This window comes from Tiliqua scincoides, chromosome 2 (assembly GCF_035046505.1).
Source record: "Tiliqua scincoides isolate rTilSci1 chromosome 2, rTilSci1.hap2, whole genome shotgun sequence".
NCBI lineage: Eukaryota > Metazoa > Chordata > Lepidosauria > Squamata > Scincidae > Tiliqua > Tiliqua scincoides.
Window position 1 is genome coordinate 114,789,198 of NC_089822.1, and position 13,654 is coordinate 114,802,851.

General features: G+C 47.0%; 2 protein-coding genes across 2 annotated transcripts; one reads left to right on the forward strand and one right to left on the reverse strand.

Annotated features, from left to right (window-relative positions):
• The first annotated feature begins 477 nt into the window (after positions 1-477).
• Positions 478-4,884, forward strand: TEX28 (testis expressed 28). Its single transcript, XM_066612702.1, has 4 exons — positions 478-585; positions 1,761-2,410; positions 3,856-3,991; positions 4,576-4,884. The coding sequence occupies exons 1-4, from the start codon at positions 478-480 to the stop codon at positions 4,882-4,884; spliced, it is 1,203 nt and encodes a 400-aa protein (XP_066468799.1).
• A 2,034-nt stretch (positions 4,885-6,918) lies between these two features.
• Positions 6,919-12,827, reverse strand: OPN1MW3 (opsin 1, medium wave sensitive 3). Its single transcript, XM_066614645.1, has 6 exons — positions 12,719-12,827; positions 11,973-12,269; positions 11,388-11,556; positions 8,789-8,954; positions 7,246-7,485; positions 6,919-7,035 (listed from the first exon to the last, which is right to left on the reverse strand). Exons 1-6 carry the CDS (start codon positions 12,825-12,827, stop codon positions 6,919-6,921), a joined length of 1,098 nt encoding a protein of 365 aa, XP_066470742.1.
• Positions 12,828-13,654: the final 827 nt, after the last annotated feature.

The window sequence follows — 13,654 nt, forward strand, 5'->3', positions numbered from 1 at the left end:
TTGGCCCCAAGTGCTCCCCCTGCTCTGTTTTCATTCTCTCATCGCTGGGTGGCTGTGATGATTGGCCCCTTGGATGTCACACCAATTATTATGCTGACATCACATCTATGACTCTCTGGTGTGGTGTTGCCTGGGCAGGCTTGGGATATGATGGACATTGCGCTGGCCTCAGTGCACCATCAGTGTGGCATTCAAACAGAGTTGGGCTGTTTGTTTCTTCAGAGAAAAGTAGAATAGCAATCTCTAATATTAATCATTTAAGATTAAATATATTTAAGAACAAATATTTAAGAACAAAAATTAAGAGAGAAGATAGGAGAAAACATTAGTTTTTAGAAAACATTAGAAGATAGGAGAAAACAAGAGCTCTCATTAGTAGGTGGGCTGTTGCTTTATGCTACATGGCACACTAGGCCAGAGGAGACTGCATTTCACAAATAGTCCTGTGATGTGCATATCTATCTCTATGCAGCACCCATGGAGAACCACTCTAATCCATCTGGGGGAGAATCCTCTCAGCAGGCAGAAGCCTCTACAAGCCAGAACCATGGTTCCCAGAAGGCAGAAAGCTCCCGTCGTGGTTCAGTGAGTGACCGAAGACACAATCCTTGATTTTCCCTTATGTACATGGCCCTCTTGCTGAGACCATATTGGACCCTTACCCAGGTTCCATGCAGTAGCTGTCAGTTGCATGTGGCTGATGGTACAGGCATCAGCACCTGTCATGGTTTTAGGAGAGAAAACTCTGTGATGTCACTGTGTGATGTCCTGCTGACAAGAAATCTGTCAGGGAACTTTCTCCTAGACTGAGGACAGGAGAAATGAGGAAGCATGTTTCATATCGCATGAACCAAAGTCTGATGGGTTCAAGATGGATTCAACCAAAGAAGGAGCATTGCCCCCAAGACCAACTCACTAAAGTTGGGCCCCTCCCTGGAGGACACATTGAAAAGATTCTTGCCTGCATCATTGTTCCACAGGATAGTAGCACACACACAGTCATACTCCCATGCCTTTCTTTCCCTTTCCATGGGACCTTTTGGGAGACACCAGTGGGAGATGGCAGGCAAGGAGAACCCTCCAGAAGACAGCAAAAGCAACCAAAGGGCCATTGACTACTCCCTGCTGTCCACAGTGAAGAACTGAGAGGCTTTGGACCTCTGCAGCTCACTATGCACAGTTGGCACTACAAGAGATGTGACTAGGAATCAATGCCTAATCCCCTGCTGGGGAGAGGGAGACAAGGAGGTGGAAGCTGGTGAACAAAGCCCAAAGCTATAATTCCATTAGCAGGTGTTATATGAGTCCTGCTTAGCTTGGATCAAAGAGTCGGCAAGTGTTGGTGACAAAATCCTGAGTGACAGGACTTTCATGACTCAGACCGGGAGGAGAGTTCACCAGGGCAACTGTCTTAACACCTCTCTCCTCCTCCCCAAGTGATTGCAGCTCCATCGTTTCCCCTCAAATATTTAAATTTTGCTACCCAGTTTATTTTTTAATTGTGTTAAAATTTATCCTCAGAAGGGGAAACCCCAGCAGACTTAGGAGGTAGCATGGCAGAGTGCATTGTAGAAAAAATAAAAAGGCAGCCATGAAAGAGTGCATTCTGGGATAGCAGAATAAAAATTAAATCTAGCACATTCTGGGATAGCTAACCAGGGGACTCAGCATGAATCATGGCATTGTGAAATTGCTACCTATTTTTTTCAGATCTTAATTGTCTTTCCATTACCTCCTGGTTGCAGGTGGATACTACTCAGAGCCGCAGAAGCTCTATTGATTCCACAGCTTCCCAGTTAAGCAGCCGCAGCCAGACGGATGCCCTACGCCACCGCATATTCCACTTGTCTGAGTTGCTGAGGGTGGAGAAGGCCAGTAGGGATGACAATACCTCTTGCTATGTGGAGCTGGTGAGCAAGGCTGACCGGGAGAAGGCTCCCTCCATTCGTCAGGCCTTTGAACGTATCAACCAGCGTTCCTCAGCCAATATTGCTCATCTGGAACAACGCCTGCAGGAATCCTGGAGCCAGCTGAGGAAGTTAGAGCAGAGGACTCTGACAGGGCATGATAGCACCACTGTGGCCCAACAGTTATGTCCTAGCCCCAAAGGCAGCTTCCTTCGGCATTCATCCCTCAGCAAAGTCAGGGTCCGCACTGCAGAAATTGCTTCTATTGATGAACTTCACCTCCCTTCCCTTCCAGAAAGCAAGGAAGAAGGACTTGTCCCAGAGGCTGTTCCAAAGCCATTTCTTGACGAGGTGAGCCAGCAGAGGCTTCAGGAGTTGAAGGCCCAGCTGGCAGACATAAGTGCAGCCTACAAGGCCTTGGAGAATGAGTCGCATAAACTGGAGGCTGCATGGAGGAGTGACAAACAGCAGATGATGGAACGCCTACAGGAAGAGAAGAAGAGGTGGGCACGTGCATTCTTGAGAACAGTGAGCCCAGGTATCCCATCTCCCTGATGCCTTACTCTCTGGTTTGGGGCTTTCTGGGCTCATGTTTCCCTCTTCCCCTGCCTAGTCCCTCTTCACAACCAGTGCCCCAGCAGACATTCTGTCTCAGTGCCAGAATCCATTGTTCAGCAACTGGATGTAGAAGTTCTCTCTTGAGCCATATATCACACTCCCTTCCCCATCTATGCTCACTCCAAGAAGCAGAGTCATGGAGGCAAGTCCCATTACCCTACACTGCTAATTCCATACTATGGCATAGGCTATGTAGCTTGACTGTTCATTCTGAACTCCTCTGTGCAATATATGCTGCATTTACATTAAGTGGGAATCTACGCACTGCTTTTCCTGTAATGAGAAAAAGAAGCTACCACTGTGTCTTTGGCCACAGGGGAGCTTTGAAAAAATTCAGCACGGGGAGATTAGACCTGTCCTTCACTCAGAGGCACACTGAGGGTGAAGACAAATGTAACATTTTTAGAGCAGTGGGCCATGCCAGAAGCACGTTCACTGCACTTTTCAGTCCAGCTGTACCTATTTAACTCCAGGGTTAACCTTGAAGATCAATTCTATATGTTTGAAGTAGAAGCCAGCTGTGCACAGATTGACTAGGCCTCACCAAGAAACCTTCTACCTCCAGAAATCCCCAGAACAATTTTGCACTTTAAAAAAGTTTCAGTTTTAAATTAATAATGAATGAAGAGGTGACCATTTATGCATCTTTTTTTTTTTTTTTTTAAGTAGACACCCCATCTGAAGTCTGGGATGAGGGAGGCAGTATTTGGTTTGCTGGTACATACATCTGTCATTTCAATTGCAATGCCAGAAGGAGGATGGACATACACTGCCATTGACAAATTTGGTTTGAGCAAATTTCTATATTATTTTTACTTTCACCTTCACATGATTCTTCTATAGCAGTGAACCAAACTTGGTTGGGGGGTAATATAATATGCATACTAAAGCAAACATAAATCAACCCAACACTGTCAGGATCACATCCACTTCCAGTGTCACATCCTGGAGGTTTCTGGTAACACACCTTCCCAGTGCCTTTTGGGCACCCACAAATGTGACTTCTCTCTATCCTTAATTCAGTGTTTTAAATGTTCAGACCCTCTCCATTACAGTGCCATGTCAAGTCCAGGAGACACTGGGCCCCATGGCACTCTCTCTTCCCTATCCATGGGATGAGCCTGCTCATCTATTTCTTGACACTGGACATGTCAAATGAGGAAGCAGAGCCAGCTCAACCATAATCCATTTACTAGCAGTGCCTTAAACTCCAGCTGTAACAAGATCAGTTGCCTGGCTTTTGTGGGGTGGGGGGAAGGGGAAAGCGAGGCACAGAGGGCCAGACTGCAGAACCTCACTCAGTCTTCTTTGGCTATGCAATCCTCCCCAGGCATTATCATCTAGAGGTGCAGGTGAATGATGTGATTCAGTTAAATCTCTGTGAGATCACCAACCTCAAACATGACCTGGCCTGCACAGAAGAGAAGATGGTCTACCAGTCTTATGAGAGGTCCCGGGACATCTGGGTAAGGGACTACCATATCTCTAGAAGCCCATATTCCAGGATGTGAGCACAAAAGCAGGGAATACGGCAGCAGAGCAGGTTATATGTTGCTGCCCGTGACAAATATACAGAGATGGAGACAAAGAGAACTGGCATCTCGTGTTATGGGATAAGCCACTGTAGCTGCCTCAAATATGGCAGCAGTTTTGGAATAATGTGAAGTTTGTATCAAAGCAGGATGTAAAAAATCTCTATAGTACTAACTGTAGAACAATCTATAAGGGGGATGCACTGACATTTTCCATTTTGCAGTGTGAAAGCCAGGGTGGTGGTGGATGGATTCAAACTGACCTGCAGATGTGCTCATGATTCATTTGCCAAAAAGCTCATCATATGCATGCATTTCTTCAGCATGTGTTGGAACAGCTTTAGCACATGAAGAAACGATCAGAAACTAGGCTAGAACATGATACTTGCACGTGCCAAGTGACAACTTAAGAGTATGGAAATCCATCCAGGGTTAGCTGAGGCAGAGTCCAATGATTGTGGGAGCAAGTGGTCTAGAAACGGGATTGGTCCTGACCTCCTGCCTTGTCTCTTTGGCAGGAGGTGCTGGAGTCCTACCAGACCCGGCTGACCAGACTGGAAACACAGCAACAAACCCAGCAGCAGGAGGCAATGGAGCTGCCTAAAGCCAGTGTGTATAAACTTTATGGGCAGCTCATGAACCTGTTATTGACCATTGCCACCATCCTCTTGGTGTGTGTCTCCACTATTTCAGCCTTTACCTTTCCCTTCCGAAGCACACGCTGGCGTGCCATTTCCACTGTATTGCTGATCATCACAATAACTCTTGCCTGGAACTACTTGTCTGACATTATCCAGAAAAAATGGACAGGATGGCTGCCTTGGTAGCCACAGGCAAAATGGCACATTTTCTGCCTCTGTCTTGTTTCTCTCTTCTTCCTACTTTTAATGCTTATTTATGTATTTACTAAAACACCAAGAATCCTTCCCTCTGTGCGTTCCCATGCGCTGATTCTCGCTTATGGCAATCAAACCTACACGTGACCATCCACTGAAAGACTGTTCCATTTGATAATGGATCTCAGCTCTGGATTCTAATCCAGGGCAGATATAAAAACATGGTAAGGAGCTTGGGGAAGATGCCCAAAAGAATATATCCATAGGAGTGTGTATGTGTATGTATGTATGAGAGAGAGAGAGAGGGAGAGAGGGAGGGGTTGATTTGGTTGAATTGGATATGAAAGAAAAGAAATGGAACATTGCAGGCTTCAATCCTAGTAGTTCAGCTTAATCAGGGGCACGCCTAGATGTGATCCTTGTAGTGACAGCCAGTTGTTGCTTTTCCAAGTATAGCTGCGTCAAACCCTCCCACACCATGACATGTTTTGGGACACATTAAACTAAATCTCTCCCCTTCGACTCCTCTTGCTTTTGTGGTGATCTGTTATATCTGGGCACACTCAAACACAAGGAGACAGCAGTGCTAACAAAAGTTCATACCTGTGGTCATTGTGCTACTGTATAGCTGTTCTCAAAAAGGTTGGACTTCTACATATGCTGATCAGATAATCCCAGAAAATCCAGAAAGCATTTTATCACACATGCTAATGAATATGGGACACAGTCTACTACAGTGCTATTGTATAGTTCCCGTTCATGTCAATGGAGCTTGCACAGAAGGATTTCTCAGTAGATCAGATCAGTGTATGTCCCATTCTGCTGTCAAAAAGCCATTTGCCTGAGGCAGTTGTTTCATCTTGCCTCATGATTGTAGCAAGATGGTGCAAGCAGCAGGCATTACTTCCTGGGTATTCCCCCTTACTCTTCTCAGTCTGCTGTCACTGGTCTGATAGCTGATTACACCCCCACAGCACACACCAGTAGGCAGAGGGCATTGTTTGGTTGCATGGTTTGTAGGATAATAACTGAGCTTTTATAGAGAAGTTAAAAACCTTTATTCTCGAGCTCACTCTCACTATGGCTGTTCTGCTGTACCAAGTTGATTGTGAGAGGTTGTTGTTGTGGGTGTGGTTTTTTTCAGTCATTTTTTTCTCATTGCATTTCTAGCTAGTTGTCCTGATTAGGGACACATTAGGCTTTAGTATCAAACACTATATACAGAATGGTGCTGGTTGTGCTGTGCTGGGAAGCACAAAACCCCTGGGGTATCCAAGGTGGCTTGTGCTGATTCTCTGTGGTTCTGCCCCATTTCAAAATTATGGCCATTCCTAAGAAAGAGCTAGAAGTCATTTCTCTCAACCTTGCTGAGGCACAGACACCTCGGGGGACAAACTTTATTCAACCAGCCCCCGTTCAATGCACTCCCTGGCACTAGTGAAAGCCTCATAGGAGGGGCAGAGCAAAAGGGAATCAGAATAGGATGCATGGCCAAACAGTGGGTTATCTCCTTGTATAGACACATACACCAGTCCCTCCATCCTTCAAGATGGGGTGCCGGGGGAAAGAGGGTGGGCTCTGGAGTGCTTTCAGTGCTGGGAGGGTAGACTTGGACAGATTTGCTTTACAAAAGCTATATGCTTCCCACAGATAGCCCTCTTTGTTCTGCCCCCTCCTGGGACACAGGCAGGTGGGAGACTAGTTAAGGATGGCAGCTGAGGGAAAGAGTGTCCAAGCAACACCTGATGTCCCAGGAAAGGTGCAGGAAGTTGGGATTTTGGAGCACAGAATTCTGCACCTACCACCCCACCTCCCCAGCAACAAATGAGAACAGCTCCATCCCCCAAGCACAGAAAAATAAGAGCGCCCAAGCCTTGGAAGCGCCTAAGTCCAAAGGAGAGGGTTTGTGGACAGTCTCTTATATGCTCAAAGGGAATCCATACAGCTCAGGAAGAAGGGGAAGTTCTCATTGAGGCTGTCCTGGGAGGCAGAGTTCTGTCTTGTGTCCATCCACACTGGGGGCTCTTATGCTGGTGAAACAGAGGAGTTAGAGACAGAGGAGACTTCAGTACGGGAAGTGGAGGAGACTTCAGAGCCATCATCTACCTTCTTGCCAAAGAGCTGCATTATGCAGTTACGAAACTGTGGAAGGGGGAGGGAGGGAGGGAGGAAAGATTAGATTCATCAGAACTAAAGCCAAATTCTGTACTTCTCCACCATGTATCCCTCTACAGCATGAACCATAAGTCTGTCCTCCACATGCTGTTCTGTCCACAAGCCCTAACCCTTATCAATCCATTTTTTTGTATCTCCAATGGAACTCTCCCTCCACTGTAGGACCAAACCAATTACCTGTCTGTTCATGAAGACGTAGATAATTGGGTTGTATATGGTGGCGCTCTTTGCAAAGAAGGCAGGCAGAGCAGCAGCAAGGGGGTGGAAGGCATAGCCAGGGTTGGCAGCAGCAAAACAGGCGAAGATTGTATAGGGTCCCCAGCAGAAGATGTAGGCAAGGATCATGACCACCACCATTCTTGATACCTCCCTCTCAGCCTTCTGTGTGGACTCTGATTCTTTCTGCTGGGCAGCAACCTGTACAAAGAGAAGGAGAGAAGTGGGGTTAAAGAGGGTGTGGTATAACAAAGCCACATCAGGCAACACACCTGGGCAGACAGAGAGAGAAAACAATATCCCATAGGAGGCTGCATGCAGGTATGCTTTTCAACTGGGGAATCAGCTTGCAGGTAAGGTAATTCTAATCACAGGCAGCAGAGGTAAAAGGAAGAAATTCACTGGAATTAGGGATCCCCATTCAGATGTGGGCGGGGGCTCATCAGAGAATTAAACAGAGCCTGGAGTCTGCTACAGAAATAGAAATCCAGTTGTATTATTAAGATCTTGCTCAGCATGCCTCTGGGGAGAATGTCCAGAAGTGAGTTCCAGAGTGACCAAGGCTGAACTGTCAGGAAACTGTAAGGGCCTGATAGTTTCTAATGGGGTGAGGGGTCCCTGTTTTGGACTCCAGATATGTGGTCGCTATGGGGAGGGGAGAGAATGATTGAGTTTGTCTGGGATTCCAACTAGGACAGTGGTTCCCAACTTTTAGGAGCCTGTAGACCACTGAGGCCAAAATTGGAATTGTCAGGGACCACATGCAACCCCCCACCCCCGCACACAAAAAATACATTTAAATTTGTAATGTAGGCAGTCCCCATTATCCATGTGGGTTTCGTTCTCGGAACTCCCACAAATAACGAAAACTGTGGGTATTCAAAACCTATGGTTTTTGGCCCCCCCCAACCTGACTGGAGCAGAGCTCTGGTCAGTCCTGAGGCTCTTTTGAAGCCTGCAGAAGCCACTTGCATCCACTGTCAGCCTCTGCAGGCCTCAGAATGAAACCTGAACTCGCTTAAAGGTGACTTCCAGTTTTGGGTGAAAACTGGAAGGCACCTTTAAATGAATTCAGGTTTCATTGTGAAGCCTGCAGAAGCCATAGGCAGATGTTTGACCTCTGTGGGCTTCAGAAGAACCTCCGTAGGCAAGAGGAGCACAGCTGACTTCACCTGCGGGGGCTCCAGGTTCGCCCACACCATGGATTCAGGGGTTAGAAAGGATTTGTAGTTAGAAAAGATTTATTAGAGATTTATTATTTATAGAGAAAATGTGTGGTTGCTGCTTTTGCTGCCAGCTGCAGGTAGTCTGTTCTCTGCACTCTCTGGTGGTCCATGTAGAACTGTTTGCTCAGTGAGATACTGGAAGTGATCAAAAGTGATTTTTTTTCTTGAGACCTCACAGACCACTTCTCAGGGTCTTCCAGACCACCTGTGGTCCCCAGACCATGGGTTGGGAACCAGTGAACTAAGAGGTAAAGTCAGAGTAGAATATTGGTGCTTACCGCACGGATGGCCATCCACACTTGCAGGTAGCAGAGAATTATAATGCTTAGTGGGAAGAAGCAGCAGGTGATCATGAGCACAACCATGTAAGACTGGACACCGGGATCAGAGCTGCCACTAAATACATCTGGGCCGCATGATGTCTTCAGACCATGGGGCCAGTACCTAGAGGGTAAGGAGGGGAGAAAGGAAGAACATTTTCATACATGAAGCTTAAATCATCTCTCAGTCTTTTCTAGCACTATTTATGTGAAAATATGATCTTGTTCAGACAGAAGAAAAAAGCAGGAAACACTGATGAAGCAAATGAACATTCTATCCCAGGGTTATTAAACATAAGGCCAATGGGCCAGATGCAGCCTGAGGAAGCTCTTCATCCAAGCTACGACATTTGGACTCTCCCAGCACCACCATCAGCTGCTCACAGTTGCTGAACTGCAAAGTGGTGCTATAGCAGGAGCAGTGTTGCTGAAAGGGCGGCTCTGGGAGAACCCAATTATTCTGGACTCCTTTCAGTGGTATCACCACTGAAACAGCAGCCCATGCGATAATTGGGCTCTCCCAGCACTACCCTTTCAGCAGCACTGCTTCTGCCAAGGTGCTGGGAGGTGGAAACAGAAGGAGGCCCCAGGAGGCAAGGAATGATACAGGGGAAGGGACAGATGAAGAGGGGTGAGAAAGGGAGAAGCTGCAGATGCACTGAGATAGCCCAGCTATCATGCCGGCTGCCTTTTCAGTAGCACTACTTCTGCTGAGGCATTACTATGCAGCGCACCTCAAAATTGCTGAACTGCAAAATGATGCCTTGGCAGAAGTGGAACTGCGAAAAGGGTGACCTGCATGATAATTGGGTTCTCCCATATCTTGAAAATATGATCAAGATCTGTGTATTTTCTCTTTTCTCATTTGCAGCTAATGAGTTCCTAAGTGAGAAAAAATGATTATCACCTGCTTAATGATGTCACTTCCTGCTTAAGCCATTTATGCCCAATGTTGCATATACTCAGCAGGGATCAAATGTGTACACCTGTGGGCTGGGCAGAAATGGGTTAATGACGTCACTTTCAGTCCTCAGCAGATGCCATGCTATTCAGCCTACTGTATGGAACAAGTTTGACTCCCCTGTTCTATCCTACATAGGTTTGACATTCACATTACAAGGCAACTGACTACTATGTAAAAATTCCCTGAGTTGCAGGCAGAGCTTGAGTTGAACACCCACCACCCTCATACGGGTTTCCTACTCAGCTATCACAGTCTCTGTGATAGAAGAAATAAACCCTTCCTCTGGAAACTCAAATTCTGTCTAATGTTCCATTGGTTGTAAAGCAGACAGCTGACCCCTCTACCCCGCTTCTCAATTCAAGGAGCTCCACCAGCCAATATCAGTCACTTATTCTTCCCCTCCAGTTATCCAAGAGTTCTGTGTCAGGTATGGGCACTAGAATCCCAAAGACTCGACTAAAGTTGCAAAAATACACGTTTTTCCGAGACTCGAGACACATATGTCACTGACTTGGGGCTCTGACTCAGAAAAGAGTTGTGACTCATATAAGATCAAGTCACAAAGACTCGTGGTTTTGGGGCCTGTGACTCAGTATTGTGTCTATGTGTGCTTACGTACTTTTTTTTTTGCCACTTCTGTGTTACCCTGATGTCAATGGATGATCTGGAAACTAGCATTCAAACTGGCATGAGCAGCAGACAGAGGGAGGACAGTAGGTGGGTTCTAGGAGGCAGGGGCTGAAGGGGTGGAAGGGAAGAGGGAGGCTCCATGAGGCTGGGGGAAGGAATCAGAAGAAGGCAGGGGCAGCCCGGACAAGCGGGAGGAGAGCAGGGAATGTGCAGTCCTAATATCGTTCTCCACAGTTACCTGGGAGAAACCTCATTGATTGACTACAATGAGACTTCTGAGTAGAGCTGCAAAGGACTGGGGGTTGTAACATAAGCCTCCCAGATACTGTAGGCGACCCTCCTTCTTGCCTGCTGCTTCTGTCCCCTTATGCTGTATGTTCCCTCCCACCTCTCCGAGTTCAGATGGCTCCCTATTGGTCTGTCTATGGAATGCTGCTCAGCGCTGCTTCTGGAAGTGGAATCAGGAGTCTTGATGTGAACGGGGGAGGGGTGTCATCGCTGGGGTTAGTAAGGAACCAATTGCTTTCTGCATTGCTGCACACACTTGAATAACAGTAGAGCTTTTGTTTCATAAATGCAATGAAAATGGTGGCTGAAGTGAAAGACTTGAACACATTGTTGGTGGCAGATGGGATGGGAACATCAGGGCAGTGTTAAATTGAGAACTCCAACAGACACACCCCACCGGCACCTCCGTGCCTGACTTGCAGCTTGACTCACTTTTTGAAAATACTCGGACCTGAGTCAAAATAACTCTCAAAAAGGCTCAGAATGAGTCACAATGAGTCTGTTCTGTGTTACTTGCCAAAGCTTGTAGAGTTTGTTCAGCTGCTTTAACACAAGAAATGGCACTGAATCTAACCTTCTTGTAACTCTCACCATCATCAGACCTTCTTCCATGCACTTCTGTTTGCATTACCAATTGCTCTCTAGAGGCTTGTCCCCATCCCTCCTCACACTCACCTACTCCAGCCAAAGATGGGTGGTGCTGTCCAGGCACAAGACCATACCCAGGAGAATACAATGCCGAGCATGGCCAGTTTGGCATCAAACTTGATATTTCCAAAGGGCTTGCAGACAACCACCCAGCGCTCCCAGGAGATAATGGCCAAAGACCAGAGGGCTGTGATGCCTGTAGGAGGAGAAGGAAGAGAGGAGCTGTCACTAGGGACATGGATCTAAGGCAAACATCAGCAATTAGGACATCTTGGGGCAAGTCTACTTCCTTCCAAAGTAATTTCCCATAACTTTAGGCAGTCCACCTTTCCCACCTGCTTAAACAGAAGTGTGAAATAGCAGTTGGGGGTTCTGTAGATCAGACTCAGGTCCTTGGGACACTTCATGCCAAGAGAGCCTGGGAAAGCATGAGGGAGAAGCCAGGGACAAGGAGAAGGCTAGTGTTCCCCCCTCCCCCAAAATTCCAGATAAAGAGAAACACAGTGGAGGGAGAGTAGAGAGCTAGAGGGCAGCAGGACTGCCAGGAAAGAACTGAAGGAAAGAATGATGAATCTGGAAATATGGGAAAAGAATAATCCAGCAGCCTCTTACCACAAGCAGACACGGTGTATCCCTCCAATACGCACATGGGATGACCAAGGATGAAATAACCAAAGAGCTGGTTGATGACACTGATGGTACTGGCAATAACTGTCTCACCCAGATCAGCAATTGCCAAATTTACCAGAATCCAGTTCAGTGGATGTCGCAGCTTCTTAAATTTGGCAGTGGCCACCAACACCAAACCATTGGTGAAGACGGAGGCAACGACCACAAATATCATCCAGAGAGAAGTCAAGTGGTAGACCCATCGTGGTGCAATGTGAAAGTTTGGACCTTCAAAAGGACCTGCCGGAGGAGGAAAGGGTTAGTAAACAGATCCTAGCCAGCCTCACAGCAATCCTAAATGGGTGAATCTATGAGGAACCTTCCTCCCAAGATACAATAAGACATAACCCTTGACAAGCTCCTTGATAAAGGAGCAGTTCATGTGCAGTTCAACCATCAGAAAAATGGAAAAGCTCTTCATTTTGCTGACTAAACCCTCCAGCTGGACTTGCTAAGAACATTTCCCTATCTATTTGCCAAGTATTTCTAAAATCGTTTCTAGATTCGTCTGCCAAATTCCATTTCTAGAACCATCTTTCCCACCCAGAGCTTTATGGTCGGGGTAGCAAACAGCTGGAGTATGACTCCCCTCCACCACCTTCCTCATTCAAAATATATGCAGCCCCCCATTAATCCCCATATCCAATCCCAACATAGGGCTGGCCCCCCAGTGTGTCTGCTAGGCTCACCCCGGGTATTGTTGCTGTTGGTGTATGTAAACATGCTTCCTCTAGTGGTGTCATCATCATTGCTGTGCCGGCGGGCAGCAAATACAGCGACATCCCAGGCTTCCGTCATGGCCCTTGCCGCCTTCTTGCCCACCTTCCTTCTGAACTTGTCTTTTGTTGCCCTCTTCTGCTCCCTCGCTCTTGCTTTCTCTGTCTTTCTATATGCTCGCTTTTTCTTTTGTTCTTTCTTTTTTTCTTTTTCCCTGTCTACTGTCACGTCTCACTCACCCACTAGTTTGTGCCCGGGTCCAGAGTGCTTCCCGTTTATATACTCACCCCCCCAGGCGGATTAACCCCCTGTCTTGAAGAACAAGCTCCCCAAAGCCCTTAAACGTTTTATCCCTTAATTGGGCTGTGATTTGGCCCCCTCCCTGTCTTTTTTCCCTCCCCCCCCCCAGTTTGCCATGACATGAACAGCTCACGGGCATCCTGCGTCACCATGGGTGTCTTTGCCGGACACTTCAGGTGAAGGATGAGCATGGAGGAGTGATTAGAGAGGCAAAAGAGCTCAGCTAATCCCTCCTCAGAATGGTCTTTCCTTGCAATTTCCTAATGGCCCATTTTTCTAACTAGGCCAAAGGACCTTTTGGCCCAATTTCACTAAAGCCGGAGATGGTTGTTTTCTCACCAAAGCCAGAACTCTGCCCACAATGGACTTGTAGTTCATTTTGAGGCAAAGTGATACACCTGAATCTAGCCTGTCCAGTGGCAAGGCCAAAACCAAGAAACCCCAAAGCTGTTCAATGCAAAATAATGAGCACACTTGGGAGATGTAATTCACCTGCTGCATTCAGATGACTTTGCCTCCAGTGTCTATTCACCCAATGCCCAACAGCCCAACAGCAGCAGAAGACGCATGACCTCATGCACAGTGCAAGATCTTGCAAAGGAGACCAA

What these genes read in the sequence shown, in the direction of transcription:
- OPN1MW3 (XM_066614645.1), bottom strand. Translation starts at nt 12,827, where the DNA reads ATGACGGAAGCCTGGGATGTCGCTGTATTTGCTGCCCGCCGGCACAGC. An exon ending in TGTGGATGGCCATCCGTGCG is followed by an intron (nt 7,486 to 8,788) that starts GTAAGCACCAAT and finishes CTCTTTGTACAG; the next exon opens with GTTGCTGCCCAGCAGAAAGA. An exon ending in ACGTCTTCATGAACAGACAG is followed by an intron (nt 7,036 to 7,245) that starts GTAATTGGTTTG and finishes CCCCTTCCACAG; the next exon opens with TTTCGTAACTGCATAATGCA.
- TEX28 (XM_066612702.1), top strand. Translation starts at nt 478, where the DNA reads ATGGAGAACCACTCTAATCCATCTGGGGGAGAATCCTCTCAGCAGGCA. An exon ending in AAAGCTCCCGTCGTGGTTCA is followed by an intron (nt 586 to 1,760) that starts GTGAGTGACCGA and finishes GATACTACTCAG; the next exon opens with AGCCGCAGAAGCTCTATTGA. An exon ending in CTACAGGAAGAGAAGAAGAG is followed by an intron (nt 2,411 to 3,855) that starts GTGGGCACGTGC and finishes AATCCTCCCCAG; the next exon opens with GCATTATCATCTAGAGGTGC.